The sequence below is a fragment of the Patiria miniata genome, unplaced genomic scaffold, assembly GCF_015706575.1.
Source record: "Patiria miniata isolate m_02_andy unplaced genomic scaffold, ASM1570657v1 HiC_scaffold_20, whole genome shotgun sequence".
Lineage (NCBI taxonomy): Eukaryota > Metazoa > Echinodermata > Asteroidea > Valvatida > Asterinidae > Patiria > Patiria miniata.
This window is the reverse complement of record NW_024037059.1, coordinates 37107964-37122230: the sequence shown is the minus strand read 5'-3', so window position 1 is coordinate 37122230 and position 14267 is coordinate 37107964. Positions and strand designations below refer to the sequence as shown.

The window sequence follows — 14267 nt, the reverse complement described above, 5'->3', positions numbered from 1 at the left end:
AACATGTTTCTCGTCCCCGCTCGCTTCCTTTTGGAGGCCGCCTGGATTTTCTTATTATTTTTTATTTTTGAAAAATGCAGTAAAAAAACACCGAAAAAGTCCACAAATTCATCGAAAAATAAATTGTAGACCAATACAAGTCTAAATGACACTGTAAATATGTTCAGTTCTCTTGTCCAACTTATCATTTCATTTTAAAAGTGTCATTGAACAGTGGAAGCACCAACAATTGCAGGAAATTTTTAAATGGCGGCTATCTTGAAACAAATAAGAAATAAAGAATAAAAAGCCCCGCTTCCTTCTTTCTTTCGAAAACCCGGACGAGAAACATGTTGTTGTTTTTTATTTGGCCTAATGTGTTGCAATCATGATTTAACCAAGCCACAAAAAGCAATCGATAAACCTCATTCCCCATTCTGCCAGCATTTGCCGGATCGAAAAGCGATAAAAATATAGACTCGATATTTGCAGTTAAAAGGGCCAAAATAAACACGTGTTGAATTTGACGGAAGAGCACACGGACATGACGGCCAGAGAACTTTAATTACAATGCAGTATCATGTGACATGATCCTCGAGGAATCACATGACTTTTACAGCGCAGCGGTATGGTCTTGATCCTAGACGTCAACCACAGTTTGGAGTCGGCAGTCAGTGCAGTCAGGTGCACTGTGTTACCCGTGTTTTGTGCACTCTTTCAGTTTCACTTGTCAATCGACCAGCGAGCGAACGACATGGAAGTACAGATTTTTCTGGTTTTTCTGGCCTGTTTGTCGCCAGTATTGGCGACAACCAACAGTACAGTCCCACTTGTTATGTGGCATGGCATGGGTAAGAATATATGATTGTTTTGAAATCCTAATCAAATGCCTGTAATTAAACACTAAACAAAAAACTTAAGTGGATGATTTTTGATCAATTATCATTTTGACATTTAGGGCTTATACATTTACTAAGTCTGAACAATGCTACTTCCGCGTTGGCTAAATAAAACAAAAGGTTTTGTTTCTCTAAAGATATCCAAACATAAGATTAAATCATGAAAAACGTTTTGGGGAATAGATAAAATATCCCATGGACAAACATCTTGTTTGATTAACCTTCAGTTAAATTTCATTTTTGGGAAAGATGTGCGGTCAAATCACTCATCGAAATCTCATTTAAGCAGTCAAGGCCTAAAGATCAAATTCAACCCAATCAAAGTTTCCCCTTTGAATTTGTAGTTGTACTGTCTTAAATCATTCCTCCATGCTTAAATTATGTATAGTCGGACTCCCTATTATCGCGGCATCCCTATTATCGCGGCATGGGAAATTTCTCTTTTTACAGTGTCAAAACTCCTTCAAGTGGCGATTTTTATCCAGTTCACCAGTCATCAAGGATTTTCTACCAAGTTGTATAAAAAGGACGATTAAAAAATGTTGTGTCTTTCGGGACTTTTAACGATTTTAATAAATATTAACGTTTTCCAAAACTTGCAAAATTTTCCCTCACCGTGTCTGCTAAAAGGTACCGTTTATATTTTAACATAAATCTTTAATTGCGCTCTGTCCATGAAAGTTCCATTGTCTGGTTCCCATTCTTCAGCTGCAAATGTAAAATGAAGTCAAACGACGATATTTGCAGCGCGAAATCGTAACGACTTTTACGGGATCAAAATAAGCACCGCGCGTTAGCAAAAATAAAACGGCACACCGTGTAAAGTGAATGGCGCCCTCAATCGCCGATCAGTAGACTTGCCTCAGGGATTTTGTTCTCCTTTCGGGGGAAGGGCAGGGTCTTAAGAAATCATCCTGCAGACATTTTGTCTTTAATCAACTTGAACGTTACAGGGAAAATATCAGACTTTTTTCAGGGGGTGTTTTGGTCAAACATAAACTATGAACAAAAAAGTTGGGATCATTATAAAAACCACTTCCCGCATACCGCGATAATAGGGAGTCCACCTCCGTTCGCACACGCCGCGCATGTCTATTTTCACAGGCATCGTACACGGAATAAACCGCACTACCCGTCAGATTTTTTTATATTAATTTAAAAAGGAAGAGTTATACTACACATAAGACAGGACAATTCTGGAAGGTTAGTGGGCAATCTCTATTCCGAACGAGAAACGTGATAAGTACCGCGATAATACGGCGTTCCATCCTACTTCCAATAATTTTCTTGATTCTGACTTTTCATTGTTCAAATTTCTTGAATCTTTGTCTGTTTTTAAACTCTTAAGGCGACAGTTGTTGTAATCCACTCAGCTTGGGTCACATCCAGACCCTGATAGAGAAAGAGGTACCAGGCATCTATGTCAGGTCTCTGGAGATAGGCGACGGCATTGTGGAGGTAAGCACCCGGCCAGACCAGCCCCACTAGTGTGGCCGTCGGTATGCTGCGCTGAACCAAAGGCCACACACCATGGTCCGCGCACTACTGAGGACGTTTTCATAAAATTTGCAGGGAATTTCTTACATATGGTTGTATTCTACGATGTCCCAACTATCACTTCTGGGATGCTTGGGTGTAATGATGTTCAATTTTCCAAGATATTCTTGAATCTTTCTGGAGCCCATATGCACCCGTGAAACGTCTGGTGATGGCAGCCATTTTGAATGTGACAAGAGATGACCTCAAGCTGTGACGTCGCGTTTATGCAAATTGCTTGTCGAGCGAGGGCGCGAGTTGCAAATGCAACGGCTGTTTCCTGTGTCGCGCGACGTCACAGCTTGAGGTCATCTCTCTTGTCACATTCAAAATGGCTGTCATCACCAGACGTTTCACGGGTGCATATGGGCTCCAGAAAGATTCAAAATATCTCGGAAAATTGAACATCATTACACCTAAGCATCCCAGAAGTGATAGATGGGACATCATAGAATACAACCATATGTAAGAAACTGCCTGTAAAATTTATGAAAACTTCGTCCTCAGTAGTGCGCGGTACCACGGTGTGTGGCCAGAGGTTCAGCGCAGCATACCGTGGCCACACTAGTGGGGCTACGTCAACACATGCAGAAGCGTCAACACAGCGTTAACACCTACAAAACGCATTCAAATTGACAAAACCAGTGTTCAAACCGAACAGTATGGGCAAAAATAAAATTTTGGCTCAAAATCAATAGGTTAAACATCTGAAAATTGCAATTTTCCGTTCAAGAAAATTGGCTCTCAGTGCAGCCCCGAAATCGGTAGCCATGTTGCTTCAGGGCAGCGCGGACGATACCATTAGGCAAAAGGGGTGATAGCAATATACAATAAAGCAACAAAGGGCGGCCATTAGGTGTGAATCCGCATACAACATGATAATTTCATTTAACCTGCACACCCATATCTTAAATGTTGTAGCCCAAGCTCCATGTGAAGGCAAGATGGCGGACAACGGCAGTGCTGCTTAAGAGATATTTTTCGCGTGAAAAAAAATCCATTTTCGTGAACAAAATGTAACATCTGACCCACCAAAAATCTCTTTAAGTCTAAAGTTTACTGTTCTATGCCTTTTTTGTCAATTTAGAATGCGTTTTGGCAGTGTTGACGGTGTGTTGAGGCTTCTATCATGTGTTGACGCTGTGTTGACGCTTATAAGTACGACCCTTCCTGAGTCAAGGCTATATATGAAACAAGTCAGAGTGACTGCTTTTAACCAAGGAAGTGCATATTTAGCCAGCTAGATTTAGCTGGCTTTCTTTCAGTAAATGATATTTAACCAGTTAGATTGCACAGCGCCCTCTTTGATGAGTACATGAGTAGGCCTACACTATAAAAGGTATTAAATTATCACCATCATCGTTTTTTTTTTTGCAAGACCCGTGGACGAGTGGATAGCACATGTATCTCATGAATAACAGATCCCCAGCAGGGTTTAATTCCCAGCTAGCGACATTTTCAATTTTTGGGGTTTTTTTTCATCCAAAGTTTTTTAGAATATTCTTCTTGTATTATTTGAAATTAGCTCCAACACTGTATAACTGCCCACTGTCCAGGAACTTTACCCAGCTAAAAAGAATGGGACCAATAAATAGGTGTCAACAAGGAAGTTACCATCGACAAACAGTGGCATCTGAAAATAAAACCTCAACTTTACGATTAAAATGACACCACAGTCAAGTGCGCACGTGCGTATCTTTTTTTAACGGTATAGTCCATCATTTGTAATTTGTGCATTTTGTTCCTTTGAAGCAACAAAAGTACTGAAAATCTAAAGAAGGGTACTGAACAATAACCTGATGAAGTTTCAGCTCAGCTTCAGCTGTATATTTCGAGAAAAACAACATTCTAGGAGCTCGATTTCAAATCAAAAGTTGCTGAATCATGTTTTGAATTGGGCTTGAATTCAGCGTCCAAAACACGTTCTTACTGAGCCGATTGCAGCTACGCGAGGTGGTGCACCGATCTGACGAATTATAACAACCACGGTGCTTTTTAAGACGCGCTGTTGGAAAGGCCTTCTTTCGTTGATTTCTTCAAAATGACAGTTTGCCAGAAAGAATAATTTCGCAGGGAGTTTAGTCCCCTTACTATCTTTCAACCAAGTATGTTTTTCAACAAAAATTATGTCAGTTTTTTTTTACTTTTTGGATAGCTGTAAATGATGGACTCTGGCTTTAATGTTCAAACCAGGGAAAAGTTATTTGAATATTTGGTTGATGGTCAAGTATTCGAATACATGTATGCGGTAAATTCGGGACAACCCTACTGGTGTGCCGTTCATTTTCAAACTTATTTGCGTTTCAATTTCAAATATTTGTAGGACACCACAAACGGCTTCCTCCTGAATGTCAACAAGCAAGTGGAGATGGCCTGCCAGAAGATCAAGTCTGACCCCAAACTGGCCAACGGCTACAACTCCATGGGCTTCTCACAAGGGGGTCAATTTCTGTAAGTTAGTTCCCCACCCCCTTAGCTAGCAGCCTCCGAGTAATGTCCCCTTTTCCCGACCTAGCACCCGTTCCCCGACCTAGCACCCCTTCCAATATCTAGTCACTCCCTCATCAGAGTATAGTCAAGTCTAGCTGTCATCAATCGACTAGACTTGTCTAGTTGAGCTGCAACAAAAGGCACAGTTTGAGACGGTGTAGATACTCATTGACCAAACCAGTCAGTTAGTAAGTCGGGGAGTCAGTCAGTGACTCGGGGGGGGGGGGGGGAATTCAGTCAGTCAGCCAGTCAGAGACTCACTCAGTCAGAGGATAAAAGTTTAGCCTTCGGATCCAGCAAAAACAAAAGTTCAATGTATGTCAGATCATAAGTAAAATCACAAGTATTTGAGGACAAACAATGAGAGATGAATGCCCTTGTTATAGTTAGGTCGAAACGAAACTCGAATTGATGCTAGCTGTGAGTGTGATCAAATTGTGAGGATTGTCTTCAACTTGAAGATGATCAAAGCTATCGCATGTAATCAAGTGTAATCACAAGTAAACCACAAGCCTAACCATGAGTAAGATCACAATTAATTGAGATACATGTAAGTAGAAAGTAAAGATACTTGTGGAACTTTGTGAGCCAAGGCTTGTTTGTGTGAAATACTGTCCATCCAAATCTAAGTTTTCCATAAACTTGCTGGAAAGTTGCTGGTAAGTGACACTGAAATGTGGAAAGTTGTGGAACTTCGTAAGCCAAGGCTTATTTGTGAGAAACATTTTCCATCCAAATCCAAGTTTTCCACCTCATAAAATTGCTGGAAAGTTCAGAAAAAGGTGAGTCCTACTAAAACACTAAAGTCATCCAACTTTATGGTTTGTTTGCTTAACCATGAACACTGACCTCCTCTGCAACCTAGTGTGTGACTGGTTTGCCAGACTTTACCCGTGTTTTATCAGTCTTTGTATTTTTATATGATTGATCAGTTTTACTAGCATTGTCAGGGAGTGCTTTCAAGTGTTGTGACATGTGTACAGTGACTACTTGATCTTTGGTCAATCTGTGTCATGTGCATCTGTGCGAACAAACATCGGCCAGTTTTCACCAAGATCCTTAGCACAGAATATGCTAAGCACCAAAAATAGTTTGCTTAACACAAAGAGGTGACCAGCTAAAATGCCATGTGATGTACATTGCCTTTGACTGCTTCCCTGCTTATTTATTACTGAGCACACAATGTTGAAGTTAGAGCAATATTAATAGTAGCTGCATGAAATTGAGCTCAAAACTTTTTTTTTATATTTATTCATTTTGTACTTATTTTAACTGGGTAGCCCATTCCGTGGAATCCACTGATCTTCCACGAGGCCCAGTAAAGAGAAGACAGTGTGAAGAGATTACTGTTTTAGATGTGGGAGGAAAACTCCAGAAGAATATTCTGAGGAAAATCCAGGGAATCAAGTGGGGACTGAAAACCCAATCCATGTATTGGCCCAGGTAGAAATCGAACTTGGGTCACAACTGCGGAAGGCAAGGAAAGTACCGCTACGCCAACCTGACTCCCCAACCTGACTAGCAGACCAAAAAATATCTTTTAAACTATAGTTTTTCTGACGTGTCCACTAGGATTGAACAAGGAAGGACCTAGTTTGAGTCGACAACAAATGAAAAGGCCATTTAATAAGCATTATTATCTTCAAGCAAACTTGAATCCTCGATGCTGATTGGTCGATCCATGGCAACAAACGACACCACTCGGCCTTTAACCTCGTGGCATGTGGGACACAGACACGCTACATTATTCCGTGTTCCACTCGCGCTCAAGGGATAACTTAATAACATCCTAAATACTAGGGCACACTACTGAGGGTCAATAAACTGAAACACAAATTGAAATTGAATGACCAATTTTCTTGTCTTTGATGTTTGAACCTAAATATTGACCACGTTTTTTTGTTTAACTTTTTGTTTGTCTTTGAAGGAGAACAGTGGCCCAGAGATGCCCAAGCCCTCCAATGTTCAACCTGATTTCAGTGGGAGGACAGCATCAAGGTATGGCCCTAAACAAAGCTTTACAATCACTCTTATGTTATGATGGATATCATTTTATTACTTACGATGGCCACCATGAATGATTTCAAAATATTTACAATGTATGATGAGTTAAACTCATCATAACTTAAGTTGCAAGTCCATCATTAGTCCATCACAAGCCATCCAGTCCTATTAGTTAAGTCACAAGGTACTCAAACAGATTGTGACAAAAGCATTCCTTTGTGACTCGTAACCTAAACTTGGTCAAGGCTTTCGACGATAGTGTCCAATTATCAATTTTCGGCCACTAAACAGTAGCCGTGGCCTATACACTCACACATAATATACGAAGCGCGGCTATGTTTTAATATTCAAATCAGTTGGTGCTGGTTGAAACACCTTGGAACAACAGTGGCGATGACCTACTTTTTGGGGCAACTTTCATTGACTTGTTGCTGGATTTATATCGAGTTATATTTGGTCTGCGGACTCCAAACTTGTTGGAGAATGTAGCCACACTATCCAGCTCTCTCTCAATGTAAAATATGAGCCTCCACGACCAAGTACTGAATGATAATCTCATCTTTATTCACATACGGGAAATACAGCTACGAAATAAGAAAAAAACATAAGCCAAGGCTGTTTCAAGGCATTCGTTCAGCACCAACAGATGGCATATTTGTAGCCTAGCCGCGTGAGGTTGCTGTTTGCGCTTTGTACAGTACGTGTGAGTGCATAGCGTGCGTGGCTACTGTTAATGGTAGCGGCCGACAATTGACCACCGGACACTAAAGTCGAATGCCTTGACCAAGACTACTTGTGACCAGACTAGCAAATTGACCTGTGATTTGTTTGTGACCTGGACTTGTGATCGACTCAACTATCGATTCAACTACAACAATGCCTTTTGAACTATTTTGCACACTATTATAGTACCACTGACTTAAACTGAACATAAACTCCCTGCCTGTATAATTTATAATTATTATTATTTTTATTTTTGAAGGTGTCTTTGGCTTCCCAAGATGTCCTGGGGCATCAGTTTCCCTGTGCGACTATATGAGGAAACTGCTGAACCTTGGTGCCTATATTTCGTAAGTAATTATCAAGTCCAAAAGGGGAGGGGAGGAGACTGAAAGGGGGGGGGGGACATCCCAATAGCAACATATTTCTCCTTTTTGTTGGAATTAAGGGTACAAGCACTTTCCTGTTGGTACTAGCATACCCCTGCTTGTAATTAGGTTTTTGTATTGGTAATTGCCTTCCACTCAGAACCAAAACCTAAATAAGCAACTGGATTTATAATAATATCAATGACATTGATATTATCTTTTAACCTAATATTCTTCAAATATTTTATAAAGAAAATGAAAAAAAAAATGACCGTTTACAATCATCTAACAATTTTAAATATAAATTTCATTTGATATTAATTGTCCTTTTTTTTATTCTTTTCCTTGCATGAAATCCAAAATGGGCAGATTTGTACAAGACAAGTAAGTATTATAATTCTTCTTTTTTGCCCTCTTTAACTGACTTTGGAAGTAATTACTGACATATAAACAATTGGGGATTATTTCCTCAAGAAACATTGAGGAGAATAAATACAGAGGAATATAACTTTGATTCTATTGTCAGTTTTTCCAATGCTGGTCGGCCGACCAACGTTTGAAATTGATACAAAATTACCACTTTTCTTAAAAATGACAGCACACCAGGTGCCGTGATTTAATACAGGATGCTTTCATTCGCTAACAGTCCAGTAAGGTGTTTCATAATAATTGTGTATTTCGTTTTTTGATGTTCGCAAATGTTGTATATTCCCTTTAAACTAAAGAGTGTTTGGCAATTGTCTGCGACTGATTTGTTGTTTTGCGATTTGTTTTTAGCCTGGTGCAAGCGGAGTACTGGCAGGACCCACTGAACGAGGCAGAGTACAGACAGAAGAGTATCTATCTGGCTGACATCAACCAGGAGAACGTGAGGACCAAACCCACCTGTCAATCAAATGAATTAATCTAAATAAAAGAAACGTAGGTTTTGTGGAGTACCATGGCCTCATGGTCTGGTTGCGGGCTCGAGTCCAGCCTGGGGTTATGGTGCGTGTGCCCGTGGGCAAGGCACTTTGTCACTCATTGCTTCTCCCCACCTAGGAGTAAATGTGAGGGCAGAGATAGTTATTGTCATTGATTTTTTTTTAAATTAGCCAAAATGGCAGCATGGAGCTTTATTTTGTTTTGGAGCCTAATGAACAGGGGCAATAATGATGTGATTGAGAGTCCACCTAATTGAATTGGGCTTTAGAAACCCATTCTTGTTATTAAGCTTTATTTCATATCCAGTGCAAATGGTGCTGGTACTATTATAGTTAAGTCATCACAATTTCTGAAAAGTTTCCTGTCAATCACTGCGAAGTGACAAGTGATCCAATCTAGCATAAGTGACGAGCTATTTTACATAAACTGTGACAATGTCCCTTGTCACTATTTACCAAATGTCACATGTAATTGTCTTTATGATTTGACTTGTGATTGACATGAATATTTGATGACATCCCCTTGAAACAGTTTGTAACATTTGACGTCCGAACATTGTGCCTCCATTGAGTGTTGCAGATGGGATCTGTGATGATCTGAGATGATAATCTTTGATGATATTTGGGATGACCAGAGATGATAATCTGTGATGATCTGTCTTGAAACCAATGGACTTGTGATTGACTTGTGATTGACTTGTGATTGACTTGTGATTGACTTGTGATTGACTTGTGATTGACTTGTGATTGACGTGTCATTGACTTTTCCTTGACTTGTCTTTGACTTGTCTTTGACTTGTGAGGTCTGTCAATCAAGCCTTCGGCTAACTGGGTTATTTGTTTTCTGTGACATTCATTTACAGAAAGTCAATGAAACCTACAAGACGAACCTGCAGAAGCTGAAGAAGTTTGTGATGGTGATGTTTGGCAACGACACCATGGTCCAACCCAAGGAGAGCGAGGTAATTATCACGCAATCTCTTTATCACAGAATTCAATGCGCACAATAAACACGGTGCGATATCACCCTGAATGTGTGACATGCGTTTTAATATACCAGACCCGTGGCAGTTCTAAACCAATGAAATGACAGTATCCAAGCATACGATAGAACAAAGTCGTTTATCTATTACATTAACTCATTTTTTAATGGAAATATACTCCCGTCAAAGGTTTCAAAATAAGCATCTTCCACTTGTGTTCTTGAGCAAGTAACTTTACCACAATCTTGAATGGCGGAATTTACATTGGAGAGATTTATGTTTAATACAGAAACAGCTGTGGAAAGCCACTGATCTAATTGGGCGCATGATTTGGTTATCAGGTTAATTTTAACTTTGTTTAACTTAACGTTCATCACAATTTCTTTTTCTCTGCCCCCCCCCTCAAATTGTAGTGGTTTGGCTTTTACAAGGCTGGACAAGATAAGGAGGTGTACACCCTGCAGGAGAGTCCACTTTACACACAGGTAAGATAAGCTCCCTTGAATCTTAAGATTTTGGTTTTTGTTTCTTAAGTGTGCACTATGGTGAAGATACTTAGAAATGAAGTTCAGTTTGGAATCAGAATGTTTTAATATTGAGTTATGATATAATTTGATTATGCTGGTCCAACATCTTTTTTTTTTATCTGTGTAGCCTATTCAGTGGAATCCACTGGCCTCCCGTGGGGCCCAGTAAAACCTGAGAGTAGTATATTCTGGTGAAAACCCACAGAATCAGGCAGGGACTGAAAATCCAATCCACATATTGGTCCAGGCAGGAATCGAACCCGGGTCACAGAGAAGTACCAGCTACGCCAACCTGACTCTTTTTGCCATATTTAACCCTCATTCCCAAGAGTGTATGAACAATCATATTGAAATTGGAAGATTCTCATTCAGGACTGCTACGGTTCATGGAAAATTTGAAAATTGAATTTAAATTGAATAGTCCTTTACAGGGAATATACAGCATTTGCAAATATCAAAAAGCAAATTACCAAATTATTTTGAAATACCTTACTGGACCGTTAGTGAATGACAGTCTAAAGCATCCTGTAAAATCATGGCACCTGGCATGCTGACATTTTAAGAAAAGTGGTATGTTTGTATCAACGCTGACCAGCGTTGGAAAAAACTGGCTATTTTTTTTCAAATACTGCCCCCATTTACCATAATTAGTTAATCTGCAATGGATTACCCACCTATGAACTAGCCAACTTGACTGGTTCCCTGACCTTAAAATTCCCTGCAGTCTATAAATAGCTCTGTTTCATCTTAAGTGGAGTCAGGACTATCAAGACTATCGAATCAGACTATAAGAACGTGATTGTTTTTCTTGGTTTTTCCAACATCTATGAACACAAAACGTCAACAGGTTTAATAGTGTAATACTATTTGCTATAAAATACTACCCCCCCCCAAGTCCGTCCAATTCTCAAAATTACTACAAAAGCAAATGTTGTATATTCCCTTTGATGTCAAAGCAAAAACTACTTAATCTAATTTTGACATTTTCTTTTGTTTTCTCTTTCGCTTCTCAGGACAAGTTGGGCCTGAAGGCAATGGATAAGCAAGGGAAGCTGGTATTCCTGACGTCCCCCACCGATCACCTGCAGTTCACTGAGACATGGTTTGTGCAGAACCTGGTACCGTACATCAAGTAAATCTGTCCCCTCCCCCCCCCCCCCCCAGCAAAGACAATCAAATTTCAAAGAATACTTTGGACTTTGATTGTGAATAAAATTTAAACAACCTTTAAAATTCTATGCAAGGGATTAATTACAAGGGCGGATCCGGAGAGGTCCGGAATGGAGCCACCATTGAATTTGAGCAAACTTAAAAAAAAAAAAAGGTGTTATGTCACAAAAAGGTGAAATTGAGTTGCATACATGGTTGGAAAGCCCACAACGTAAGCTTTCATTTGGTATATAATAGAGCTCCATAGCCTCTCCTGGTCTGGAGATATGACGTATTTGCATGTGAATTACATCCCTGGAGTTCAAATTACACAACTGAGAAAACAGGCTTTGAAATGGCTGGCTTTGTAGTAGATCAACAGAACGATGCACACAAAAGGGTTGTGTTTTCTACTTTGTTCATCAAAATCGACATTTCTGTGAATGAACCCTGAAACTGTATGTATTAAAGATGTTGTTTATGACAAAAAATGAAAATCACATTTTGATGAAATCTTCACCCTCTCAACGTTGAGCGGGCCATTACAAAATAATGCATGGCGTGACTTAATACCCTTTTTTGTGATGCCGGTCACATTTAGAAACTAAGAAAACAAACAAGAATTCCCCCACCCCCTAAAAAAAGATTGGTAAACATTTCAACCCTAACAGGATCAGATCCAAGCCAAATGTAAACCAACTGGGTCACCAAAATATAACTGAGTTTTGATTTAAATAATGAACTCAGAGACATGATGTAGAATTAAACGTGTACCTAAAACTAACAAAAAGAAAACTCACATAAAACCAAAAGAGGAATGACAAGAAAACCAAACAAAAACCAAAGTAAGATTTAAGGCTTTGCATGGTGGAGATACTAATGAATGAAAGGTTTGCGGAAACGCCATGTGCGAATAATTTCTCAACTAAGACAGTTGAGAAATTATTCGCACATGGTGTTTTCGCAAACCTTTCTTTTATAAAGTAATTAAAACAGAAAAAAAAAAATCATTGCCCTGAATGAATTGTTAAAACCGAAGAGAACCAAATTGACTAGAATAATCATCAGTTGGAGTAACTTCCCTGAAAGCAAAAATCTGGCACATTTACACGTTTACATGTACATGTAGTTTGAAATTTAAACACATTATATCGGGCTGATTATGTGATTAATTTACTGTCACATTTTTATAAGGAAATCTTTGTGATAGAATTGATTAAACCTTGATGTACACGATTTCGTTCAGTATATCAATATAGCTAACTTTGTATCAATTGTTGTTTTCTTTACAAAATATAGCGTAACGGAATATTGGATTTTTTTACTGTGTTATTTGATTATACTTTTTTTTCTTCATTTTTTTAAATGAAGATCTGTTTGAAATGTTACTACAGTTACCAGAATGTCACCAATGCCAAATAGCCAGATGCAATAATTGCAACAAGTGATCATCTCTACAAATTCACTGAAAAGATACTCATGGTGTGGTTTCGCCTAATTTAATATTGTGGTTATTGTGCAGTAATTCTGCCGCAAATATAATCAAATTTTTCTGGTAACATTCAGATGGCACAATATTTTTCTATGAATAAAATAATGAAATATCAATCATGAATGATACTCATCATATTACTAATGAATTCTGGATTGATTTAGGAGCATTCTCCTTTTATTTTACCATTATATAATTTGGCCTTATAATGAGAGCTTGTTCTTCTGTTTCCACTTTCTTGTATTACTTCTCTCCAATTTTAAGTTTTTAAAAATGTTCAAGGCTTGTCTGAAATTAGCCTTTAGTCGAGTCCCACGCGCCTATACCCGGACCATCCGGACACGTAATGCACCCCGGATGCTGGCACGTAAAAAGACTAGCACGAGCGGCAAAGCCGCGAGGGCCTTTACTATCACGTGGAACTAATCACTTACTCATTTATTCACGTAATATAAATCAAGCAATATAAACCAATCATCTAACGGTGGTTTGCGGTTACCAGCAACAATGGCGCGCGTGCTGTCTGGCGCCAGACGACGGCTGATTTACTTGGGTAATTCTGCATTTTCATTGGTCAATTCACAACGGGTAATGCATTATGCATGTCTACCAAATCGGTAGACAAATGTAAAGAAAAACATAAGCGTTCTCCACGAGATGGTAAAGGCCCCCGCGGCTTCGCCGCTCGTGCTAGTCTTTTTACGTGTCAGCATCCGGGGTGCGTCACGTGTCTGGGTAAGCGCGTGGGACTTGACTGAAGGCTAGTCTGAAATTAAAAGTGTTGTTGATGTACATATTTAATATGTTTTGTTGATCGTCATCGTAATGTTTGTTTTCTTGAAATGTAATAAATTGGGCATGATTCCAAGTAGCAATACAAATTGTTTACCTCAATTGTAAAACTTTGTAGTCTGTTTGTTTAGGGTGAGTGCCACACCTATTCCCCCCCCCCCCCTCCCACCCATCCACCCCCAAATACATACTTGCAGATTTAAACACATTCCAACTCCATTATTGGACAGATCGATAGACAATTTAAAAGAAAATTGAGTCCACGTTTTGGGGGAGAAGTAAAAATTAAGGTCATTCTTGCCAAAATCCTCCAAATTTTGGGTATTTGAACACCTCCAGGGTCGCCCCTGGAGGTTGTATGATTTTTTTATAGCATCGTACCGCTAATTCATATTTTGGCCAAAT

General features: G+C 39.3%; 1 protein-coding gene across 1 annotated transcript; it reads left to right on the top strand.

The window, feature by feature from the left end:
- The first annotated feature begins 682 nt into the window (after nucleotides 1-682).
- On the top strand, nucleotides 683-12254 carry LOC119728945 (palmitoyl-protein thioesterase 1-like). Its single transcript, XM_038201393.1, has 10 exons — nucleotides 683-830; nucleotides 2227-2336; nucleotides 4738-4865; nucleotides 6832-6902; nucleotides 7891-7978; nucleotides 8366-8380; nucleotides 8774-8864; nucleotides 9783-9881; nucleotides 10316-10387; nucleotides 11443-12254. Exons 1-10 carry the CDS (start codon nucleotides 734-736, stop codon nucleotides 11563-11565), a joined length of 894 nt encoding a protein of 297 aa, XP_038057321.1. The 5' UTR covers nucleotides 683-733; the 3' UTR covers nucleotides 11566-12254.
- Nucleotides 12255-14267: the final 2013 nt, after the last annotated feature.

What these genes read in the sequence shown, in the direction of transcription:
- LOC119728945 (XM_038201393.1), top strand. Translation starts at nt 734, where the DNA reads ATGGAAGTACAGATTTTTCTGGTTTTTCTGGCCTGTTTGTCGCCAGTA. An exon ending in TGTTATGTGGCATGGCATGG is followed by an intron (nt 831 to 2,226) that starts GTAAGAATATAT and finishes TAAACTCTTAAG; the next exon opens with GCGACAGTTGTTGTAATCCA. An exon ending in AGAGTCCACTTTACACACAG is followed by an intron (nt 10,388 to 11,442) that starts GTAAGATAAGCT and finishes TTCGCTTCTCAG; the next exon opens with GACAAGTTGGGCCTGAAGGC.